General features: G+C 37.7%; 1 protein-coding gene across 1 annotated transcript in view; it reads right to left on the reverse strand.

Moving 5' to 3' along the window:
* Positions 1 to 20,188, reverse strand: part of ADGRV1 (adhesion G protein-coupled receptor V1) — a gene marked incomplete at both ends in the record, with an annotated part of 263,072 nt that overhangs the window by 84,762 nt on the left and 158,122 nt on the right. Inside the window, one exon of the mRNA XM_080362309.1 lies at positions 5,699 to 5,815. Coding sequence (XP_080218435.1) covers positions 5,699 to 5,815 — 117 coding nt within the window. The remainder of the gene's footprint in view (positions 1 to 5,698; positions 5,816 to 20,188) is intronic.

Raw genomic sequence — 20,188 nt, forward strand, 5'->3', positions numbered from 1 at the left:
ATAATTATTTCTGGCCTTTTGTATGGGGTGAATAAGGGATTAATTTTGTCTTAGTCTGTCTAGGGGGCATCTAATTGAAGCTTGTGCCTCTAGCCTGTGTTGACAGCCAGCAAAGAGAGGACAGAGATCTTCAGGCACTAGTTCATCCTTACCCAATAATATTCATCTCCTTCCATTGTCTACACAGGGATTTCATACATTAATGTTGATTTCTATGCTTAATTTGCAGCTGCCAGTTGTTAGGTAAAGTCCATATACAGTGACAAGACAATTGCAAAGAGATTAATTTTGTTTGTGAAATTTTGATTACCCTCAGGCAAGGGTTTGTCTACCAGTTTGTTCAGACTATGTTTTCACAATCAATTGCTTAATTGGTGGTTTGTGGATTCTTCATGTAGGTCTCATCAGTTAATTATTATTAAAGTGTTATTTTTGTGATTTATATAGCACGAACATACAATACTTTCTATCATGAATCATAAAGCACATTGCATATGCTAAAAACTCGTTTTCAAAAACATTGTTAGTTTAGTAAGCACTTTAAATGCTCCCTTAGAGAATGATATTTTATTAATATGTCCAGTGGATTTAATTATATTAATTAAGTAGCAATTATTATGGCCTTCTTTATTTTCATTTGGTGATTGGTGCTATGTGAACAAAGGCAAAGTTTGTTTTCCTTAAAAGTACACAGGAAAAATCCTACCATGTAATTGTAACTGTCCTGTGTAGGCTGAAGGAACACAGAAAAACTATTAATTCCGTTGTTGGACATTCATAGGAAGAAAACATTAAACAGATGAAAGTGGCATTTGGAAAAAAAATTATCTACAGTTTGTGGAAAGATTTGGTTGTTCTGTTATAACCTCCTTTTCTTTCTTAACTTTTAGAGGGGATTGAAAACCCATTCAAGATTCTGTTTGTCACCTTATGCCAATAAAAGTTCCTCAAATTACACGCCCTTGTAGTCCTGACTAGGCTGCGCTTCACCGCAAGCAGTTCCAGACAGCAAAATCCTTGGACTGATTTATGCCATTATGCTCAGGGAGTGTTGGTTCCACTAATTCCGACAACCTGGTGAACATTGTTCTCAGTCACCCAGCTGAGATTGCTTTCTAAGAAATTGTACCTCATGTCCTTGCTCTGTGTTTGTTTAGGCGTGTTTACCTATCTCACCTCATTTATCACATTTAATACTTCAACAGCAGTGCTGCTGCAAAGATGTGAGGGGGTTTGGATAGTTCTCCATGTGCTGAGCAGTCACATTTCTGTCTTCATAATTATAAGTTCTCGTCTTCAACCCTTTTTGATGTCCCAAAACTTAATCAAGGAAATACAAATAGTGGAGCTATATTTAGCAAATCTTTTCCTGTTGCCATGCTGCAACAATAACCAGTCCTACAGAAGAATAAAACGTACAGTCCATTTCGCAGCTTCTCAGGTGGAAGAACAAATGTACAAGCTGTGATTGTTCTGATGCAGCATGCAAAACAATTACATATTCAAATAACACCCTAATGAGACAACGTGAACTTCAGTGTTTTGTTTTATAATGAGGCAATAAATTGAAATTACCTTTGCAGAATCAGGGTGGATTGTGGGTTTCTTTTATTTCTTTATTTATCTGTTAACTTGCCTTTAGTGATAATCTGTGGATACGTGGTAAACATTAGCAAAATACTTTAAATAAAGCCTTTCCCAACTTTCTGGGAAAAGTTCTGTTTCCCTTCTTCCTTGTTTTTAGGAATGGCCATAGCTTTCATTTTCAGCATGGCTGCATGCTTTTACAAATTCATAAATCACTCTTAAAAATAAGCATTACACTTATCATGAGTACTTGTTTTACAAGTCCACAATAAATTTACAGAAAATTTAAGGTGCCATTAAATTCACAAAGGAGGAGGATTCACGTATGGGTGAGAGCAAGCTCATGGAATCTACTCTGGTTTGCTTATTGAACTGCCACTTTTACTGTTGATTTACTCCACTGCAGCAATGGCTCGAAAAAGTACAAAAACTCCAATTTTTCCCCAAATTTTACTCTATGTCAGAATTGGCAGTTGAGAACCACACTATTCTATTTTTTTTCCTCAAAAGATGACTTTTAACTTTTTTTGGTAACATTTTAATTATTTTTGGTAACAGGTTAGAAAATGCTAAGAGAAGAAAACTATTTTTCCTGATAAATGGTTGTCATATACTACAGATTTGCCATGGGAAGGACAACAGAATATCAAAAGGCATCTTTAGCTTGTCCTCCTAACATAAAAGTGCAGATTGCCTTTGAAATTACAGGCAACATACATTTCTATGTAGGCATATTTATCAGGATGAAGACTTCTGAATTTCAGACGTTAGTATAAGGCAAATATTTCAGGCTAAGTTCACTTTGCAGGCACGATGTGTACCTTACTTATTCATTTTCTTCTGCAGTCAATAAAGCCTCATCCTTAAAGAACTGGATAATGTCATCAACATTCTGCAGCTTACAAAAATCTCCCTACAAAAGCCAAGAAACAAGATGATGTGCTATAAAGGGACAGGAACACTCAGACAAACAAGGATGACTTGATGTGGCCTTTGTTCTGACTCAAAAAATGGACCGGGTGGTCTCTGAGGTCCTTTCTGTTCCCACATTTCAGCCAACAAGAGGGTAGTAGCTATGTATGTAGTATAAATACTAATACTGAACATAAGCCTACAAATATGAGAACCGAAAAAATGGAAAAAGAAGTAGAATATGAAGCTATAGATTTAGTTGTTGCAACCACTGGTAAAATATGACAAAATGCTAAGTATAATTACTATACCTGGTAATATGTAGAACATGGAAAGACTAGGACAAAAAAGTAAGGAAATTGTCCTAAAGTCTGGAAAGTAAAGAACTGTGGTGTGAACTACAGATCTGAATCTATAGCTTGAAAGGTACTGTTAAATCCATGTTTTCCTATAGACTTTTGCTTTCTGGAAATGTTGCTCCACCATCTTTTGAGCACTTAAAATTGTCTGGATGTTCTGGATGTTCCAGTTCCACGTATCTGCACATAGCTGCACACTTGGTTGTCACACTCACCCACTTCTGTATGCAGCGATGAAGACTGACGCTAGCAGATTTGTATAATGTGAGTTACTGTAAAAACATATGCATTACGCTATACAGCCTCACAGAGGGCAGAGCGGCTGCACAAGTGACACAGAATCTGTGCATACTTTTGCTGTTTCTCAGACAGAAGTATTTAAGTATAAATACATTATTAATTTTGCCTTCCAAATCAAGTCATGTGTATTAAGCATAGCATGCTGAGAAATATTGACACTCATTTCTGAGGCACTTAAATCTGCCATTTAGACAACAGTGTCATCTAGAGTTCCCAAATCAGTTTGATTTTCCCTTGCTAATGTTGTCATGGGGACCAATTAGAGCTCAGAGATGTCGCTGAGTGCCCTGGCATTGCTTCTCCCTTCTGCAATGAGATATATAAATTGAGAACGTTTTCTCAATCTAGAGGAGCAAATTGTACCTGAGGGCTAGGCTGATCTATGTTTCAGGTGATTTCTTTGCTTTTGGGTCTTTCATTATTCATTTATTTGTATTCTATCTTAAGCACCTTGGTCTCTTCAGGCTTTCATGAAGGGTCTTCATGATGAACACACAAGCCTGAGGTTCCACTAAATGCAATGGGAGATGCAAGTTCTTGGGACTTGGCCAAAGTTTACTCTGACAAAAATTACAAAGGATTTCAACTACGGGCATAAAAATGGCCAATGGTCAACAGTTATACAATTTTTTGTTATTGTAAGTGATTAATCCTTGAATAAGACTAAGCTTTTGAAATGAGAATCCATTTGCAACCTAATATGTAAAATGTGTAAGATGGGAAGACAACACATTCTCAAAAACTGAGCACTCAAAACATGAGATATCTTACTAAAATAGCAACTTATAAGTATTGTTTTGCCTGTCCATAACAACAAATGTTCAAGAGATCTGAAGCAACTTAGGAAAGAAGTGAATGAGCAGCTGGGAAGATGATAATTTACAGGTCAAAATAATTTAGGTTAGTTAACCTAAGAGAAAGTCATAAGCCAAGCTAGGACAAGTACAACAGGAAAATTTCTGTACTGAGACAGTAGAAAGTAACATCCACTGGAGAGAATATTCTATCTTTCTAACTGTATAAACTAGTGAAAAACAACAAGACTAAAAAGATTACTAGTATGACAAGAGATAGAGCAATTTAGGTCTCTTTGCTCCATTTTCATGAGCGGCTGTGGCAGCAGCGTATGTGACACAACGTCTACTTGTAGCTTGTGAAGACCACAAGCAGAGTGGACCTGTTAGAGAGACTGTGAGGGTTCTCAATGAAAGTGAACCTGGCATCATCCCAGAAAAAATGCCAGATACCACCTGTATGTCACCGGGACACAAAGCTGTGTTTAAATTCAATTTAATTTGCAATTCCTGGTTTGGTCCAACAACCCGCATATTGGAGGATTTGTATGGTAATGTGTGGAGCTGCATATATAAAGCTGCGTGTTACAATAAATGTGCTATGGACAAATACACTTAAAATAATAGACAAATTAATGGCATAATTCTTGCCTTAGTGATAAATATACACTTCTAGATGAGGGCATGATAATGTATTTTCCAAATAACCTCACAGCTTGCTATTTTGACTAAATTACAACTGGTAATTTCCCCAAACAAATTTGATTGCTCATGGTCTCCCACACTAGTTCAACTGTTTTTTACAGCATTTACTGTTACATAATGTGCCAAAAGAGCAACGGAGCTGGTGACGGGTCTGGAGCACAAGTGTGATGGAGGGGCTGAGGGACCTGGGGGTTCAGCTGGAGAACAGGAGCTGAGGGGAGAACTTCTGATCTCTGAACTGCCTGAAAGGAGCTTGGAGCCAGGGGGGTCGGGCTCTGCTCCCCAGGAACACGCGCCAGGAGCAGAGGAAACGGCCTCAAGTTGCGCCAGGGGAGGCTGAGGTTGGATGTGGGGAACAATTTCTTCCCCAAAGGGCTGTGGGGCATTGGAACAGGCTGCCCAGGGCAGTGATGGAGTCACCATCCCTGGAGGAGTTGAACAGACACGGAGATGACATTCTCTGGGACATGATTTAGAGTTGGACTTGGTAGGGTTGGGTTAATGGTTGGACTTGATGACCTTAAAGGTCATTTCCCAACCAAAGTGATTCTATGATCTTATGAAAATTCTGGTAGTATTTATGAATATATATACTCCTCATTTTAATGCAAACTTATGAAGGTATGTTTGTCATATCATACAAGTCTAATAAATAAAATGTTACTGGCTAAAAAAATTACAGTGTAGTTTACACTTACATTTCACCTGTAAGAGACTGTTTCAAAAGACCAAATAAGAGATGCTGAGGAAAGGTCTTAACTGTAATAAAACCATTTATTCTGTGTTTTCAGACAGTAATTTTTACAGGATGAAGTGAGATGTGGGAATTCTCACACACTTGTAATGGATATTAATGGAAAAGTCTTTGCAGGGTTCAAATATTTACCCCTGGAGCTGTGACACTCTAGGTTTAATAAAGACCATCTAATGTTTTCACTCTCTAGTAGCATTGATTTTCAGAGATACATATACTACAATATAACAGAAACACATTCCAACTACCAGTTACTTTTACAGAAGCTGAAAAAGACTGAGACCAACCTGAATAAGCATCCAGCTGAACTGGCAGAGGTAAAGGTAATGGGTAACAGAGGCAAGGGCAGAGCAGCTTTCCTCCGAGAGATGTTGGCTCATGTAAGCAGAGGCCAGAAATGAAATCTGCAGGGAAAAATATGAATACATGCACATTAGAATTAAACAAAATTGATCTAATTCTGTTTGGAAGTAAAACATACATTCAGTTACTGTTCCAGAGACTTGGGAGAGATATCTTGGATGTTTAATATTAGGCCAAAAGATGTGACTCTTTAGCACTGTTGGCCACAAAACTGGCTTTAAAGTTTTTGCAGGCAACCTAGGATCCATTACATCCATATGCGAAAAGACTATTGGGACATTTAATATTTATGGTTTAATACTGTTCCCCAGACTCACTGCCATGCAACATTAGACACTGGTTTTGTATCTGAGGGTGGAGGTTTTCCTCCATAAAATAAAAGGAAATGTTACCTCCTGATTTCAGTGAGGCCAGGAATTTTATCAACAGACTCAAGAGGCATTTATTGTCTTCAGACTGTCAGATGAGTAGCAATATTATACCCCATCACATAGGAGAGCAATACTGTTGATCAAGAGCAGTCCAGGATTTCACACTCACAAGGCAGATGTTTTTTTCCACAGACATACCAAATGCCAAAGGATTATATATCGAACAGATAAGTAGCCAATGCATTGTCTAAGGAACAAAGGTATTCCAGTTCCAACTGCAATGGACACTGACAAACAATTTCAATATAACATTGAAAATTAAAACACAACTCGGAAACATTTAGCTCTATTTTCTGTGAATTTCTTTGCAGAGGAAATAGTTCTACAAGCAGATTTCACTGAAGAATTAAAGTGTCCATATAAAGAAAGGCCTAATTTACCTACTGAAAACCTGCAGTAACTGATGACTTCTTTACTTCACAAGCAATGTACTAATTTGACTAACAGCATGTTGGCTTCTTAGTAATAGCAATTCATGGACTGTGCAGATTGATTTGACATTCATAAAATGAGAAGATTGGGTATGGAAGGAAGTTTTAGTATACCAAGTGATTTGGCATACACCTGGACATTGTATTTACAATGAAAACACATGTATGGAATTGGATAACTCTTACGCAGTCTCTTTACTACAAATAATAATTCTTATAAAGGCAGGGTCTGAGTATTGACAGACAGATAATGTTATCTCACCATGGAATGGAAGAATAAGAACAAGCAACTGCATTAACAACTTGATAAAAGCAATTATGAGATGCATTTCATTATCTAAAGCAAAAAATGCACTTCTGGTACTTTATGTTGGGATCATCACTCTTCTGCTGAGAATTGGAATCTAATCATGGCCACATAACCATTCAGGTTAATACACAGTTTAATATAGACTTCTATTTGCCAAATTCTGACGCTGATAAAACAAATTCCATTGTCTGGAGAGGGTCGAACATACTTGAAATATGTCTGCAAGAGCTGCCTTCCATGAGGGATAAACACAAGAAATGTTTGTGTAAACAACTCAGTAGCACCAGCCACCTCTAACAGTGCCAGCAGTTTCTCCCTAAAACTTAAGCAAATACAACACACATCTGGTGCAGAGGCGTTGCCACCTTTTGATCTCTGAGGGCTTGTGTATATGTCGAGCATAGACAGGCTAGAGATAGAGAAAAACGAGGGATGAAAATACAGGCAGACTGGTCTAGTCCTGGAAACATGTTTTTAGCACCTTCTGGAGTGCATGTTGGCTTAAAAGTGTCTTGCATCTCTAATTAAATAAACTGTCATTACCTTTTCCTGTGTCTCAAGAAAATTCTATACATTAAAAAAGAGAAGGATCTCACTATGTCAACAGTTTTCCAACCAAAACCACGAGGAAAGTCCAAATATTTGCTAAAAATGCCTACTTTTCAGGCTACTGACTTCTGTTCAAGAAGTAAAGCAGCTATTCAGCTGAAGTAATCACTCATCTAAGAATTGATTGTGATTAGTGATATTAGAGTGTTTTAGACTCAAAAAAAGAGCAGAAAGGTAAAAGAGGCAAAGAAACATGTATACGTTATTTGCAAGTAGTTATTTTGCACCTTCGGTAGAAGATACAAATGCGAGTTGGATTATAACACCAAAAACAGATGGCAGACCATATTTTGAAATGTTGGGACAAGAGACAATACCTCTGCTGTTCTGACAAATGCTGGCTACTTTGGCACTTACACCTTGAAAAGCAATTTAATAGAAACACACAGAGTGCGGGCCACTGAACAGACCTTTCCCCCATAATATCTGAGGCAGGTAGGGAAACACACAAAAAAAGCACCTTCCAAATAAATTGTTCCTTAGACTTAACTGCCTCATGTCTTCTGTACTTTGCTTAGTTTTTAGCTGTAGTGTGAAATCTTCTGTAATAATGAACCTATTCTTTAATAAGCAAATTATGTACTATACATTTTGATAAGTTGTTTCTTCTTAGGCCATTAAAATATATCTATATTGGATGTGTTCCTTTTGATATCAATTGTTCAGAGCTTTGTTTACAGAGACTGTATGATTTTAAATACTGCTTTTTAAACAATCTTTGTAACCTGCCATTTGGTTATATGTCAAGATTATAACATAATTCTTCTTCCTGTTACTTGCCAAGGTGATCAGTCTTGACCCAAAACGATTTAAGGGATAACAAGTGACTTACATCACGCAAGCAGCAGGCTGCTAATTTTGTGAATTTGTGTGTGATAATTCTGTGCCACATTCAAGATTCCTCTTTACAAAATTTAAAATTAAAAAAAGGTAAAAAAAATAAAAGACAATAAACTGATACACTTGTCTCAAAGGGCAAAAAGATCTTTGACAGGGTTCCCACCTCACAGTCATTTACTCGGTTAATTAAAGGATACTGCGAATCCTTTGTCACTCTACAACAATTATTGAAGGAAATTAGCACCTGGGTTTTCAGCCTAAGTCATCAGCACCAAACTGTCAGTGAGTAAAACCAGATGATTTACAAAACTGTACGTTCCTGTACGAAGAGGAGCATTCTTGTACCACTGTTTCCAAGCAGCAGGCTGTCTCAGAATGTCACCCTGGTCCAGAGCCACCTCCTGCTTTCCAGCCTGAGCTTACTCATGGTCAATTTATATCTGCTCTTCTGCTGGAAGCCTCTCAGTTTGTAGACGATTTCCTCCTCCTCGGGGTTTGCACAATCATGGATTCACGGAAAGCAGTAGTATTGTCCCTTAGATTTCATTTTTCAAGGTTAAATAAGCTGCATAGCATAGTGTTCTGTAGAGATGCCTAAGCCGGGCTGGACAGCAAAAGCAGTTTAGCTCCGTGAATACAGCTTCTGCCTGGATCAATTTATGTTGTTTCTCCGTGCACTGTGAAATGCACGCTCACAAGTGTGAAAACCTGTCCTCGTGCAAAAGGCTTTGCAGCTTGTGCACCAGTTTCACCATCCATCTCTATCCTGGTGCTACTTTGACCCTGTTCCTCGTGAAAACAAGTGCTCAGGGCTGGGTGGAGAAGAGCTGCAGAGGTCTCACAAGATTCTCATCCAACAGTTTTCTTATCTCTGTACATACCACGCAAATACTTCTAATATATAATAAATCCCTCTCTTCTTTCTCCACCCTCCCATAGATGTCTTTTCCCACTAGTCTGCCTCTTCCCACACCCGAGTTCTTGGGCTAATTGTCCCCCATTATTATTTTACTAATTACGTGACATATCATGTATTTTACTGCATTTATCTCATCAAAGAAAACTATCAGACTAGTCTGGCATGATCTGAGTATAAACACACCCGAGTCTCATTCTGCACTTCATTTATCACTAGGTCTTTTGATAATTTTTTTTTCTAAACTCTTACATGCTTCGGAGACTGAATTAACAGGCCTGCACCCATTAATCACTCTGTATTACATTTAGTATATTATTTTCCAGTCACACAGTAGCACTCTGAAGTGAAGGATTTGTTAAACACACTTGCTGTGGGACCTGCAAGGTATCACATCATGATTTTCCAAGTTGGAATGGGAACCTTTTTGTTCCAACCTATGAATATATCTCTCTCCATTGGGTTCTCCTTCTGCCTCAGTAGCCATAACCTTCACTCCATGCTACCAACGCTATTCACCATCTTGCCTTTGTCCCAGTGGTGAGCTTTAAAATCACTATCTTTTCTGAAAATCTGATTATTTTAAATTTGTTTGTTTGGAGTCACAATTAATATATTTACTTTTACTTCCTCACTGCAAATTTTTACTAGAAATTGTACATTATTCGCTCTTCATTAATAAAACAAAAAAAAATGACAAAAATTCCACACAAGAAGGCTACACTATTTTCAAGCAAACAAAACCTCCATGGTATACTCATTAATACCAACTATTTGTGATCAAACAAATGTACACGGCGCATTCATTGATGCCAACTATAGGTAACGTGAGGAAACCAATCAACTTTCTAATGATAAAAGCATATATTAAAATCTAAGTTCAGAAATAGCAGAGATAAACTTGGCCTCGTTACAGAAATTTAGAGAGAAGAAAGTGAGTGTAAGGGAGAGTTGCCTTTGAATATTGTATAAAAGAGAGAGACTAAAAGACTGGAGCAATTCCTTACCAATCAGGTAGACAACAGCCAACTGAGGAGTAGTCTGGCTGAACCCTGAATAAGAAGTTGTATGTATGAAGAATAAGTATGTTGTATACAGCATATTAGCAATTACAACTTGCCACAGTAAGTGCTGAAATATGTAGTCCATATATATACGAAATATAAAGTCCATATGATGGACTTTATAATGAGGATACAGCACGTGACACATGGAAATGTCTGTGCAAGTACTGAATGTCTTTGTCTCAGTCTTTTCTAGTAAGAGCAGCCTTCAGGAAGCCATGTCCAAGAGACCAGGATGTAAGGCCGGAGTAAGAAAGATGTATCTTCAGGTCTGAAAATACTTCAGCAAACTGGTCATATCTAAGCCTAAACTGGAGCTGGTGCTGAGTGACCTGTCAGGTATCACTGCAAGTCCACTCTCAATAATCTTGATTGATCATGGTGATGGAGGGTAAGTGCCCAAATACTGGAGGAAAGCAAATGTCATGTTCCTCTTCAAGAAGGGCAAGAAGGAAGACACAAACAACTACAGGTTGATCAGCCTCACCGACATCCATGGGAAGGTGATGGAGCAGGTAATCCTGGAAACCATTTCCAGCCAAATTACGGAGGAGGAAATCATCAAGAGTAGTCAGCATGGCTTCATCAGAAATACTAGAAAACAGAAACTACCAGCACTGATATCGCAAATGTTCAGTTGAAGTCCATAAGTAAGAGTAAAATAAAGTGTAAAACTAAAACAATAAAGCAACAAGGTATTATCAAAACTTGATGTATAATTTTAAGAACTGCGAAAAATGTTTTGACGTGGGCAAAACAAATCTGAGAGCAATAAATTTTATTTTGTATATTAAGAAAAGCTGAAAAGGCAGCATGTTGTGCTGGGTGGAGCAAAGAGAACACCTTGCTATGCTCTAGAGAAAAAGTCATGGAGAGCACTGACTCGAGCAGATACAAAGGATCCAGCAGCAGAACAACAAACATTTAGCTCTGGAAGAGCAACAAAGCTTGGGCCCGACACATCTACTCTGAACAGTTTAACTGTCTCACCTAAGCAAGAAGGACCTATCTCCTGTAGCTGAGGAGAAGATCCTTCTCCACCAGGAGAAACCCTCAGACCAAGCAGCCAGCTCCCCTAGAGAACACTTTAGAGTGAAGAAAAAGTCAATATACTTCTGTCACATTTTGTAACATCTGTAAATTCCTGTTTCATGGTACAAACTCACGAAGCTTCAGACATGGTCTTCTTCTAGTCTTCACATATATGTCTTATAGAAATGGGTCCTAACAGTGGTAATTTAATTTCTTTCTATATTATTTTTTTCTCTTTTATGAATTTTATTTTTTTAATGATTCAATATTTTTTACTTGACACAAGAGGAGATTATTGTCTTCCTTATACAGCTTATTTACATGCATCTCTACCAAAAAAAAACCCCACAAAACAAAGAGCCCAACTACATGCCATCTGTCATTTTACTAACCCAAAGTCAAAAGAAGAATAGTATCAAAGGTATAATGTTTAGCACTGTTCTTTTTGTTGGACTTAATTGCAATGAACAATAACACAGGAAAATAAACTCGTTAGACTCCCATGTCCCCACTGAACTGCTCTCTCCTGCTTTGAATTTACTTTATATGGATAAAAAAAAGGGGGTTCCCTCCTTGAACACAGGGACGTTGCTTAATAATAGTGCATATGAATCATACTTTTTGTTGCTGCTTGAGAGGTCAGGACAGCACTGGTGTAAGCCAAGTGTTCTTCTTGTGTTTTGTGTTCTGATATGAAATGCCAGGACAAAAATACCAACAAAGGATGTACCAAAAACAAAATAAAAATTGCAGATATTTATAAACACTACCAAAAATTCTAAGTCGCTCTTCCTGGACAAAGTAACAATACAACACTCAGCGTGTTTCAGAGCACAGAGGAAAAGGTTATATACTTTAGAAGATTCAAAACACAGTGTTTAACTGGGCTGAAATAAAAGTTCAATAACTAACTTTTCATTTCATATATATTCTGTATTAATGATGCTGAAATAAGCCGTTAAAGTTGCTTTCTGAGTTTATGTGAAAGCTCAATGACTTCACTGGTCAATAAATCGTTTCAGATATTACCATAATACAGAGAGGAGCGCTTTGTAACTGACACCAGAAAAAAACAAGACATATGCATTTAGCTTTATTTCTGGCTTGAGTTAAGTCAGTGAACATATATATTAAAAAATAAGTGCCTTGTGAACAGCAGCTCCAGACTCTTACTGTATAATTTGCACGCATTGTGTATTTTAGTGACATTTTTGTGTTTATGAATTATTTGCTTAAAGTCTGCTGATTATATATCACTGTAAACTCGCACTTTGAGGAGAGCGAAACAGCCAACTAAAATAAAATCACTTGAAATACCGATGGTGTATTTACAGCAGTGACCCACGGTGCTTTTGTGCAGAGATGTTTACACTTTCTTAAGCAGCAGCAGAACTGGCAACCATTTTAAGCGGTGATTAGACACCAGCAACCATATGTTACTCATTCCCTCACCTCAGCTGGCAGGATGGTAGTTGGTTTCACGCTGGGTTCAGTCCTTGCCCTCTTTGCTTCCCATTTTTAGGCTTTTCTTTTTGCTTCTCTGAGCAACCTGAGGGTGCAGGATACAGGATGGGTGAAGTACTGTGATGTGCAGCACTTCATTTTCTTCTTTTGGTAAATAAGGAAAAATAGAGACTGCGAGGCTCTGGCAGGTCTTAACCCGTTTAGTTTTACATACAGATTCAGAACAGTACCCTATACAGTACCCAGGACAAAGATGCACATTGCCTTATCACTCACTACAGAACACGAGCCAGACATCCCCGCTGCGAGATCCTCAATAACGCAACTTTTCTGCTATAATGATGCCAATAGAAGCTGGAAAAGCTTTCCTGGTGGATGTTGGTTTTCTAGAGTAGGATCTGACTTGTATTGTTTTCTACCTAGCTCAGATTAGACCCCGAGCAGCAGGTTTGCCATCATGGATTAATTGGCTCTAGAAGCTTCTCAAGAGGGATCTATATACACTCAGGGAATATATTGGGTAAAACTATTAATAAAGAGACTTTTCACTTCTTCCATTTCTGGATATAGTTTTTCTTAAAGTTCAGGTGTAAGTTTCCTGCAATAAATGTGCACCAAATTGACAGCATGACCGTATATTACCTCTAAACTGAATTTAGGGCTGTGTCCAGGGTCAGCAATATGTGATTTTCAGTAAGTAAAATTTCTGCAAAGGAAACACTTCTGTTAACTCCTGATGCTTTAAGTAAACAGTCAGAATTGGCCAATGCCCCATGGCCCATGGTCAGTGCCCCAAGACTGTCAGTGTTCAAGAGGTTTACCCTTAAAAACAGGGTAGGGCAGACACACCACAAATTGGGGTCAGGATGCAACAAGGGTTGCCACTTGTTTAATATTTTAAGTATGGTAGCAGAGGTCTCCCATGTTTATCTGTATAGCCAGCCAGCTGGGAAGGATAACCATTTATCTCTCTGATTTAAAAAGAATTATTAGCCGAGACGTAATTACAGGCATATTGTGTCTTCTGGCTTCACTATGTTTCAGTAGAAAACCTCTGCCTAGAGATTAGACCCCTTATACTGGTCTGGACATCATCTTGAAGGGCTTTTCCTTTTCTTTTTCAGTTAAAACATGCTAGGGTAAGCAAAGACCTCCTAGTTAAACTGTTAATGGTAATCTGAGTCATGCTTACACAATTAGTGGCTGCGTAAGCAGCTCAAAAATCAGGTACACTAAAAATGTAACCTCTAGAAGGCTGGTTATGGTAAAAGGTCACGGTTTTCACCAGTATCTCTCTTGGTAGAGTGCATGTTCTCTAAAGTCCCAAGAAAAAACAGATGTTTATTTGTAGAAAGCAACACTTTCACAAGTCTATGAGATCTGTCTTCATTTATGGGTTGGAAGAGCTATTCTAAGGTGAAGTCTGGTGTGATATGAGAAAAATATCTAAGTGGAGTTGTTCAATTTTTGCCAGAAAGTCTTAACACATAAAGAGACATTTATTTAACAGAAACCAAGCATTCTTCAACAAGGGCTAAAAGGTAAGTTCCCCTGTTCTACTATTACTTGTAACCTATGATATTAAAGAAATGTTGGTCCTATGTAAATATTTATGGCAATCTTTGATCTGTATTCCTTCTAAATGTTGAAATATGGCTTAAAGAATGAGCAGTTCAGGGATCAGTATAGCCTATTATGATATTAGATATTTGATATTATGATATTATCTTTAACTGCTGTTTTCTCCGTGCAACAGGCTTCATAATTACAGAGCAGAAGAAGGTGTTTTCCCTGCCTAACAAAAATAGAAAACAAAACCTTTGGAATTCATTGTGCTAATGGAATTGACTTTTGAACCCAAAATAATCAATGTGAATTAGTAAACAGGAGAGGCTATAACAGTCAGTAAAGATTTAAGATGATTCCACTTGAAGCCAGGACCTAACAGACACATATAATAAAAACATCACAAGCGTGCAAGCTGACATAGATTATTAAATAGCATTAAATAATCTCTTAGTAGTCACAGTTTATCTGTTCTGTAAAGACCTCATTGTAAACAAGTAGGGGAAGGAACTGGGTCACTAGTGCTCCGAGCAATAACTTCGATTGAAAACAGACAAATAAAAACAAAAGCATTAAATATGTCAAAAATATAAGGATCCTAGAACTGTGACTAACCTACAGCAATAATATAGATTAGGTATCGAGTACAACTTTTAGTACACAAACAGAACCGTAAAAATAAGTTCCAGAGTGTGGTTCAAGTATTTATCGAACTCAGAAGTTGTATCCTGCTGCCATGGACTTTGTTGAGGGGCACGGACTGAATTGCTTTTTCGAACTCAAACACAGAAACGTCCTTATCTATCTAGAATCTGTCCTCTGCAGTTTTGCCAACATGCGAAAACAAACTGAAGAGAAAGTCACTCCTAAAATAGATGTTGTTCTAATTGTCTTCATGAAAAAATGATTTAAAATAAGCTGATGTTTATTCTGGAATAGAGCATCTGTATATGAAACTAGGCTGAAAAATTACTCTGCGATGCCTGCTTCAGTGTTTTGATATTTAGTGGCTAGAGGTTCTGGTGAGCACTAGAGAATATAATGTTTTCTGTAATAGTTTCTCATAGCTTCTCATGTCTCATAAGAATACAGAACACAAATTAACTTCTTTGTCTAAACTAAGCGGGCTTGCAGATAGCAGTGAAAAGCCAGACTTAGCAAAATGTCTAAAAATAAAAAGTGATTCAAGTTTAACTATTTAAAATCACCTCTCAGATGTTATTAAAGGGACTTCTGTTAAAACAGCGATAGACATAGGTTTTTGTATTTAAAAAGAATACCTAACCGCTGTCTGTATTTTATCTAGTAATTAGACAGCCATTCCCAAGGTGGGGCTACGTAGGTTCGTATGGTCTAATTCCTGTTCTATGGTCAGAGTCTCCTGTCAAATGCTACAATTTGAACACACAGTTCTGTACTGCTATTAAATCAGCTGCTTTTTGCATGTTTCTCTCTTAATTACTCAGAATTTGAAACACTGGTTTGGTAAACTAGTACCAGGGGATCCTGGGAATGAAGCAGTTAAAGACATTCCATGCGTTGGGCACCATTTTGATTGTATTTATTTTTATTATCACACTTATTAGCTTCAAATTTCTGATGCACTTTTATGGAACATCAAAATCAGTTCATTAAGCTAAGAATGGCTGTCGCTTTATTCAGAGTAACACAAATAGAAAGACAGTTTGCTTTCCACACTTTAAAATCACCTGCTATATTTTCCATCAGTACATAAAAATATTTATGTATTTTTTGAGAAGAGTGGAGAAAAAAACTGGGAAATAAGGCATTATTTTCATTTCACAGCACTTTAGATATTTCAAAATCGTTCTTACTGTAAAAATCCTCAAACATTCTGTAAGAATTAAAGAGATATTTAATCTGTCACACCCAAAGCACAGCCAACACTCCGTGATCTGGGCTCACCTAGATGCAGGTGAATTTTAAGCAATGTAGATATACTGAAGATACAGCAGGTAAAAAGCAAAAAGTAGGTAAAGTAGCTACAGCAGGTTAAAAATTTAGAACTTTCAAATGTTGTCCTTGTATTCTTTTATTTGTACATATTGCTCTAGCTGATTATGACCAACATTTTTAATGTTGATATGCAGAATAGTCACAGGATTGAATGGTGACTCACACTTCTCTTAAAAGAAACTGTGCACCACAAGCTCACCTTTCTGTATCTGATTTTGTATGGATCCCCTCAACCCAAAAGGCTTTAAATTGCATCCCTGGAATTTTACTGAAAATAGACAAAAATGTCCCAAATATCCCTGCTTTATCATTCTTGAACAGGAGGAGAAATGCACTCATTAGTAACTCATTTTCCAGGGAACCTGTTGACCAGGTTGGAGCTTCATGTATGGTAGGACAGAAGGACAAATATTTAAGTCAGCTTTGCAGATCTGGAACAAGCCACACAAAAAGAAGGGTCTGATAGTAAAATAGTAGATGACTTTCTGGATAGAAGTGATGAGTTAAAACAAAGAGGACTTACAGTAGCAGCAAGAAATGAGCAGGAGAACATGGAGAACTGTAAGAGCCCAGTCTAGGGTTTAGCCTAAATCTAGCAAGGAACATGCAAATAGATCCTACACTAAAGGAAATCTTCAGCATTCAAACAGAAAAGCTGAGTTTAAAGTACACTTGACTAAAGCAAAATGCCAGGACTATAGGCAGATGTGGGACAAACTCAGAAGTTTGGATGAATTCTGCAAATGCCTCAGGGAAAAAGGCATCGAGAAAAACAGTGAGAACCTAAGGCTTCAGGATTAATGTCTCAAAACCTCATAACGTTATGAATGAGAAGTTACCAGGGAACTTTCAAGCTCTCACCTGAACGAGGAAAAAAGTCTATTGCTCCAGGGTAAAGCTGAAATTGTGATTCAGTTAGGTATACATTTTAACATGAAAATTCAGACTCCAGAGTAGAGTTCTGTCATAAGCCATTTCCAAGTTGTATGGCACCTATATCGCAACGATTCACCCTCAGGGGTGTGCAGGTAAAAACGGGTCCACTCAGCTCTCCCAGCACTGCCAATTCAACTGTCTGGGCAAATAAGAACACCTGTAGATAAATCATTATTTATATCAGCTGTAAACAGCTTCAGGACTGTTTTATGATTACTGGGCATCAGTAGGGAGGCTCCAGTTGTGGTTGGCAACCAGTTGTAAAGATCAAAGACTGGTAAAGTTGACTCTACAGACAAGAGATTTGTGTTGATGTCCAGCAGGATTTGAGCCCAAACATAAAAAAAAAAAAAAGAACCCAAAAACCAAAAATCCCACAAAACAACCACAACAAACAAAACCAACTAACCAATCGAAACAACAACAAAAACAAACCAACAAACAAAATAACAACAACAAAAAAAGTAAAACAACCAAAATAAAAAGAAAAGACAACCTAAATGAAACCAAACCACCTACCTGAAACCAAGCTTGTATGTGATAAATTGAAAATTTTTCCCGTTCTCATAAGTTTTGCTTGTTATTCAAAAAGATGAACTTCTGGCCTTGGCACAGATTCCATTAGTGTGAAAAGAAGCAATAATGCCACTGAAGGGAAGGGGGATAAGATGGATCTTAATTATAAGTTGAAGACCAAATGAGAACCCTGGTCTCCAATTCTTGTTGTATTTTTTTCCCTCTAAAGGCCTAACACTGAGTGACTTCTGTGATTGTGGTCACACGAGATGGTCTTTGGTGGGTTCAGTGGTGGGTTCCAGTGGGGACGTTCTGTGGGACATGGATGGGATGTCTCTTCCACCAATGTGTCCCCATCCCTAGCACCTCCTCTCGCAGAATTTTGTTTCTGGCCCCAAAAGCAACACTCGGCCCTCCGCAGCTCCTCTGATTAACCCAATACCTGCAGGATATTGCCGGACACCTTTCTATAAAAAGATCACAAGCAAACACTAAACCCCAGCCTTTTTTAGTGAAAATACTTCAAATTGGTTTATTTTAATTGTAACATTAGTTATTTAGTAGTGAAGAAGCACTGCCCCCAGCCATTTACATTTAATCCATTGAAACTGCCTTTAATAATTCTAATTACCTGATCTGCTGACCCTACATCATAAGAAAAACAAGGCCCATTCCTAATAGGGCAGTAAGTTTAGAGACATCTTCCGTTTCATTGTGCCAGACTAAAACCAGAAAAAGTAACAGGAAACATCTCAAATTTATTTCCAAATGAACCTCCTTGCACAAAATTTGGTTTCGGACAGGAAAGTACTTCAGAAGCAATTAAGATGCTGAATTTTTAGGCTGAAATATCATGTCTTATTTGCTGTACCTTCTAGAACAGGATGGAAAGGTTGTAATACAGAATGACCGAATGACCTTTTTTTTTTTTTTTAATTTATTTTTTTAATGATAGTAAAACTAATATATAGATCATTCTACGTGCCAGTAGTTGACTGACAAAATAAGCTGCAAGAATAGAAAATCTTCAGTGACTTCGCGGGAGATATATACTGTATATTGCACTGCAATGGAAAATTGTGTTCAAATAATTCAGATACAGTGTTCAGAGTGAGAGGAATAAATATTTGTGGATTAATATATACTTTTTTTTTTTTTCTGGGATCATTTTAAATACTGAATATGTTCCTGTCACTCAGCACAGAGAGCAATTATCTCCTGGTAGAACAGAATTAACTCCAGATCTAAGTTCTTTAAAAAGAGTTGATAGCCATCCCAGTTTACATCTCTTTCCCGAGATTAGAAGACCCAAAAGGATGACTATCTATCATAGATGTCTGGAAACTCTGCAGGGGCAAAACAAACAAACAAACAAACAAACACAGAAACACAAACAAAAAAGACACCAAAAAAACCCACAAAACCCCCAAAATAAAATGAAAAAACAACCTGAGACAGAAACGAGAGTTCTGAAACCAGCTTTGAAGAGCACATACTTAAATCATGCAGGCAAAACAGGCTGAGTAGAATGGCTTTGTATATGGGTGGGTATACAAGAAAGTAAACACCCTTTCTGCTTAACCGATAGTTCTAAAGCAATTAATCACCACATTTACTTTCAAGAAGTGAATAAAAGCACTATAGCCTCTTTTTTTTCTTTTTTTTTCTAGGAACATGGCATTATCCTCCTTATCTTTTATTGCAACACAAGCTAAACACAAAGAATGTTTGTCTTAAAAGAGTCACACATCTCAAACCTGCCTCCTTTTAGAGATCGTTTCTGTATTTAGACTCAACATTTTGCTTGTTCCTACAGAAACAGGGATGTTTTTGCTGTGACCAAGTGCTTCAAACGCTTCCTATGCTCGGCTATACTAATAATAGCAAATGCTCTCCTCAGACCCCTCCCACGCGTTAAATTAATCAACATTGGAAGGTCAAATGTGCATAAAGTAGCTTATGCACACTAATTTATTAACTGAAATGACCTCACCACCACATGTTTTGCTTTTCTGTTTCTTCTTACTATGTTCATGTGGTCAATCACTACCACTGAAATAACTTCTGAGCTCCAAACTTGCATTGATTCTGTGCCACTTCCATACTCAATTTGTGGGTGAGTTTGCTTGCCTTGGCTTCTCGGCAGCAAAGCAAGACGGAATTTCACCACTTCCAAGAAAATAGCTTAATTTCCTTAGTTCTTTGAGTAACCTTGTCTGTGGAGGGACCTTCCTGTGGTCTCCTCTCTGCTCCTTCCCATTCTCTCACCCATCTCCAAACATAGTGTCTGCAAACGTCCCAAACAGGTGTCCCCAGGCCCCT

This window comes from Nesoenas mayeri (genome assembly GCF_963082525.1).
Source record: "Nesoenas mayeri genome assembly, chromosome: Z".
Lineage (NCBI taxonomy): Eukaryota > Metazoa > Chordata > Aves > Columbiformes > Columbidae > Nesoenas > Nesoenas mayeri.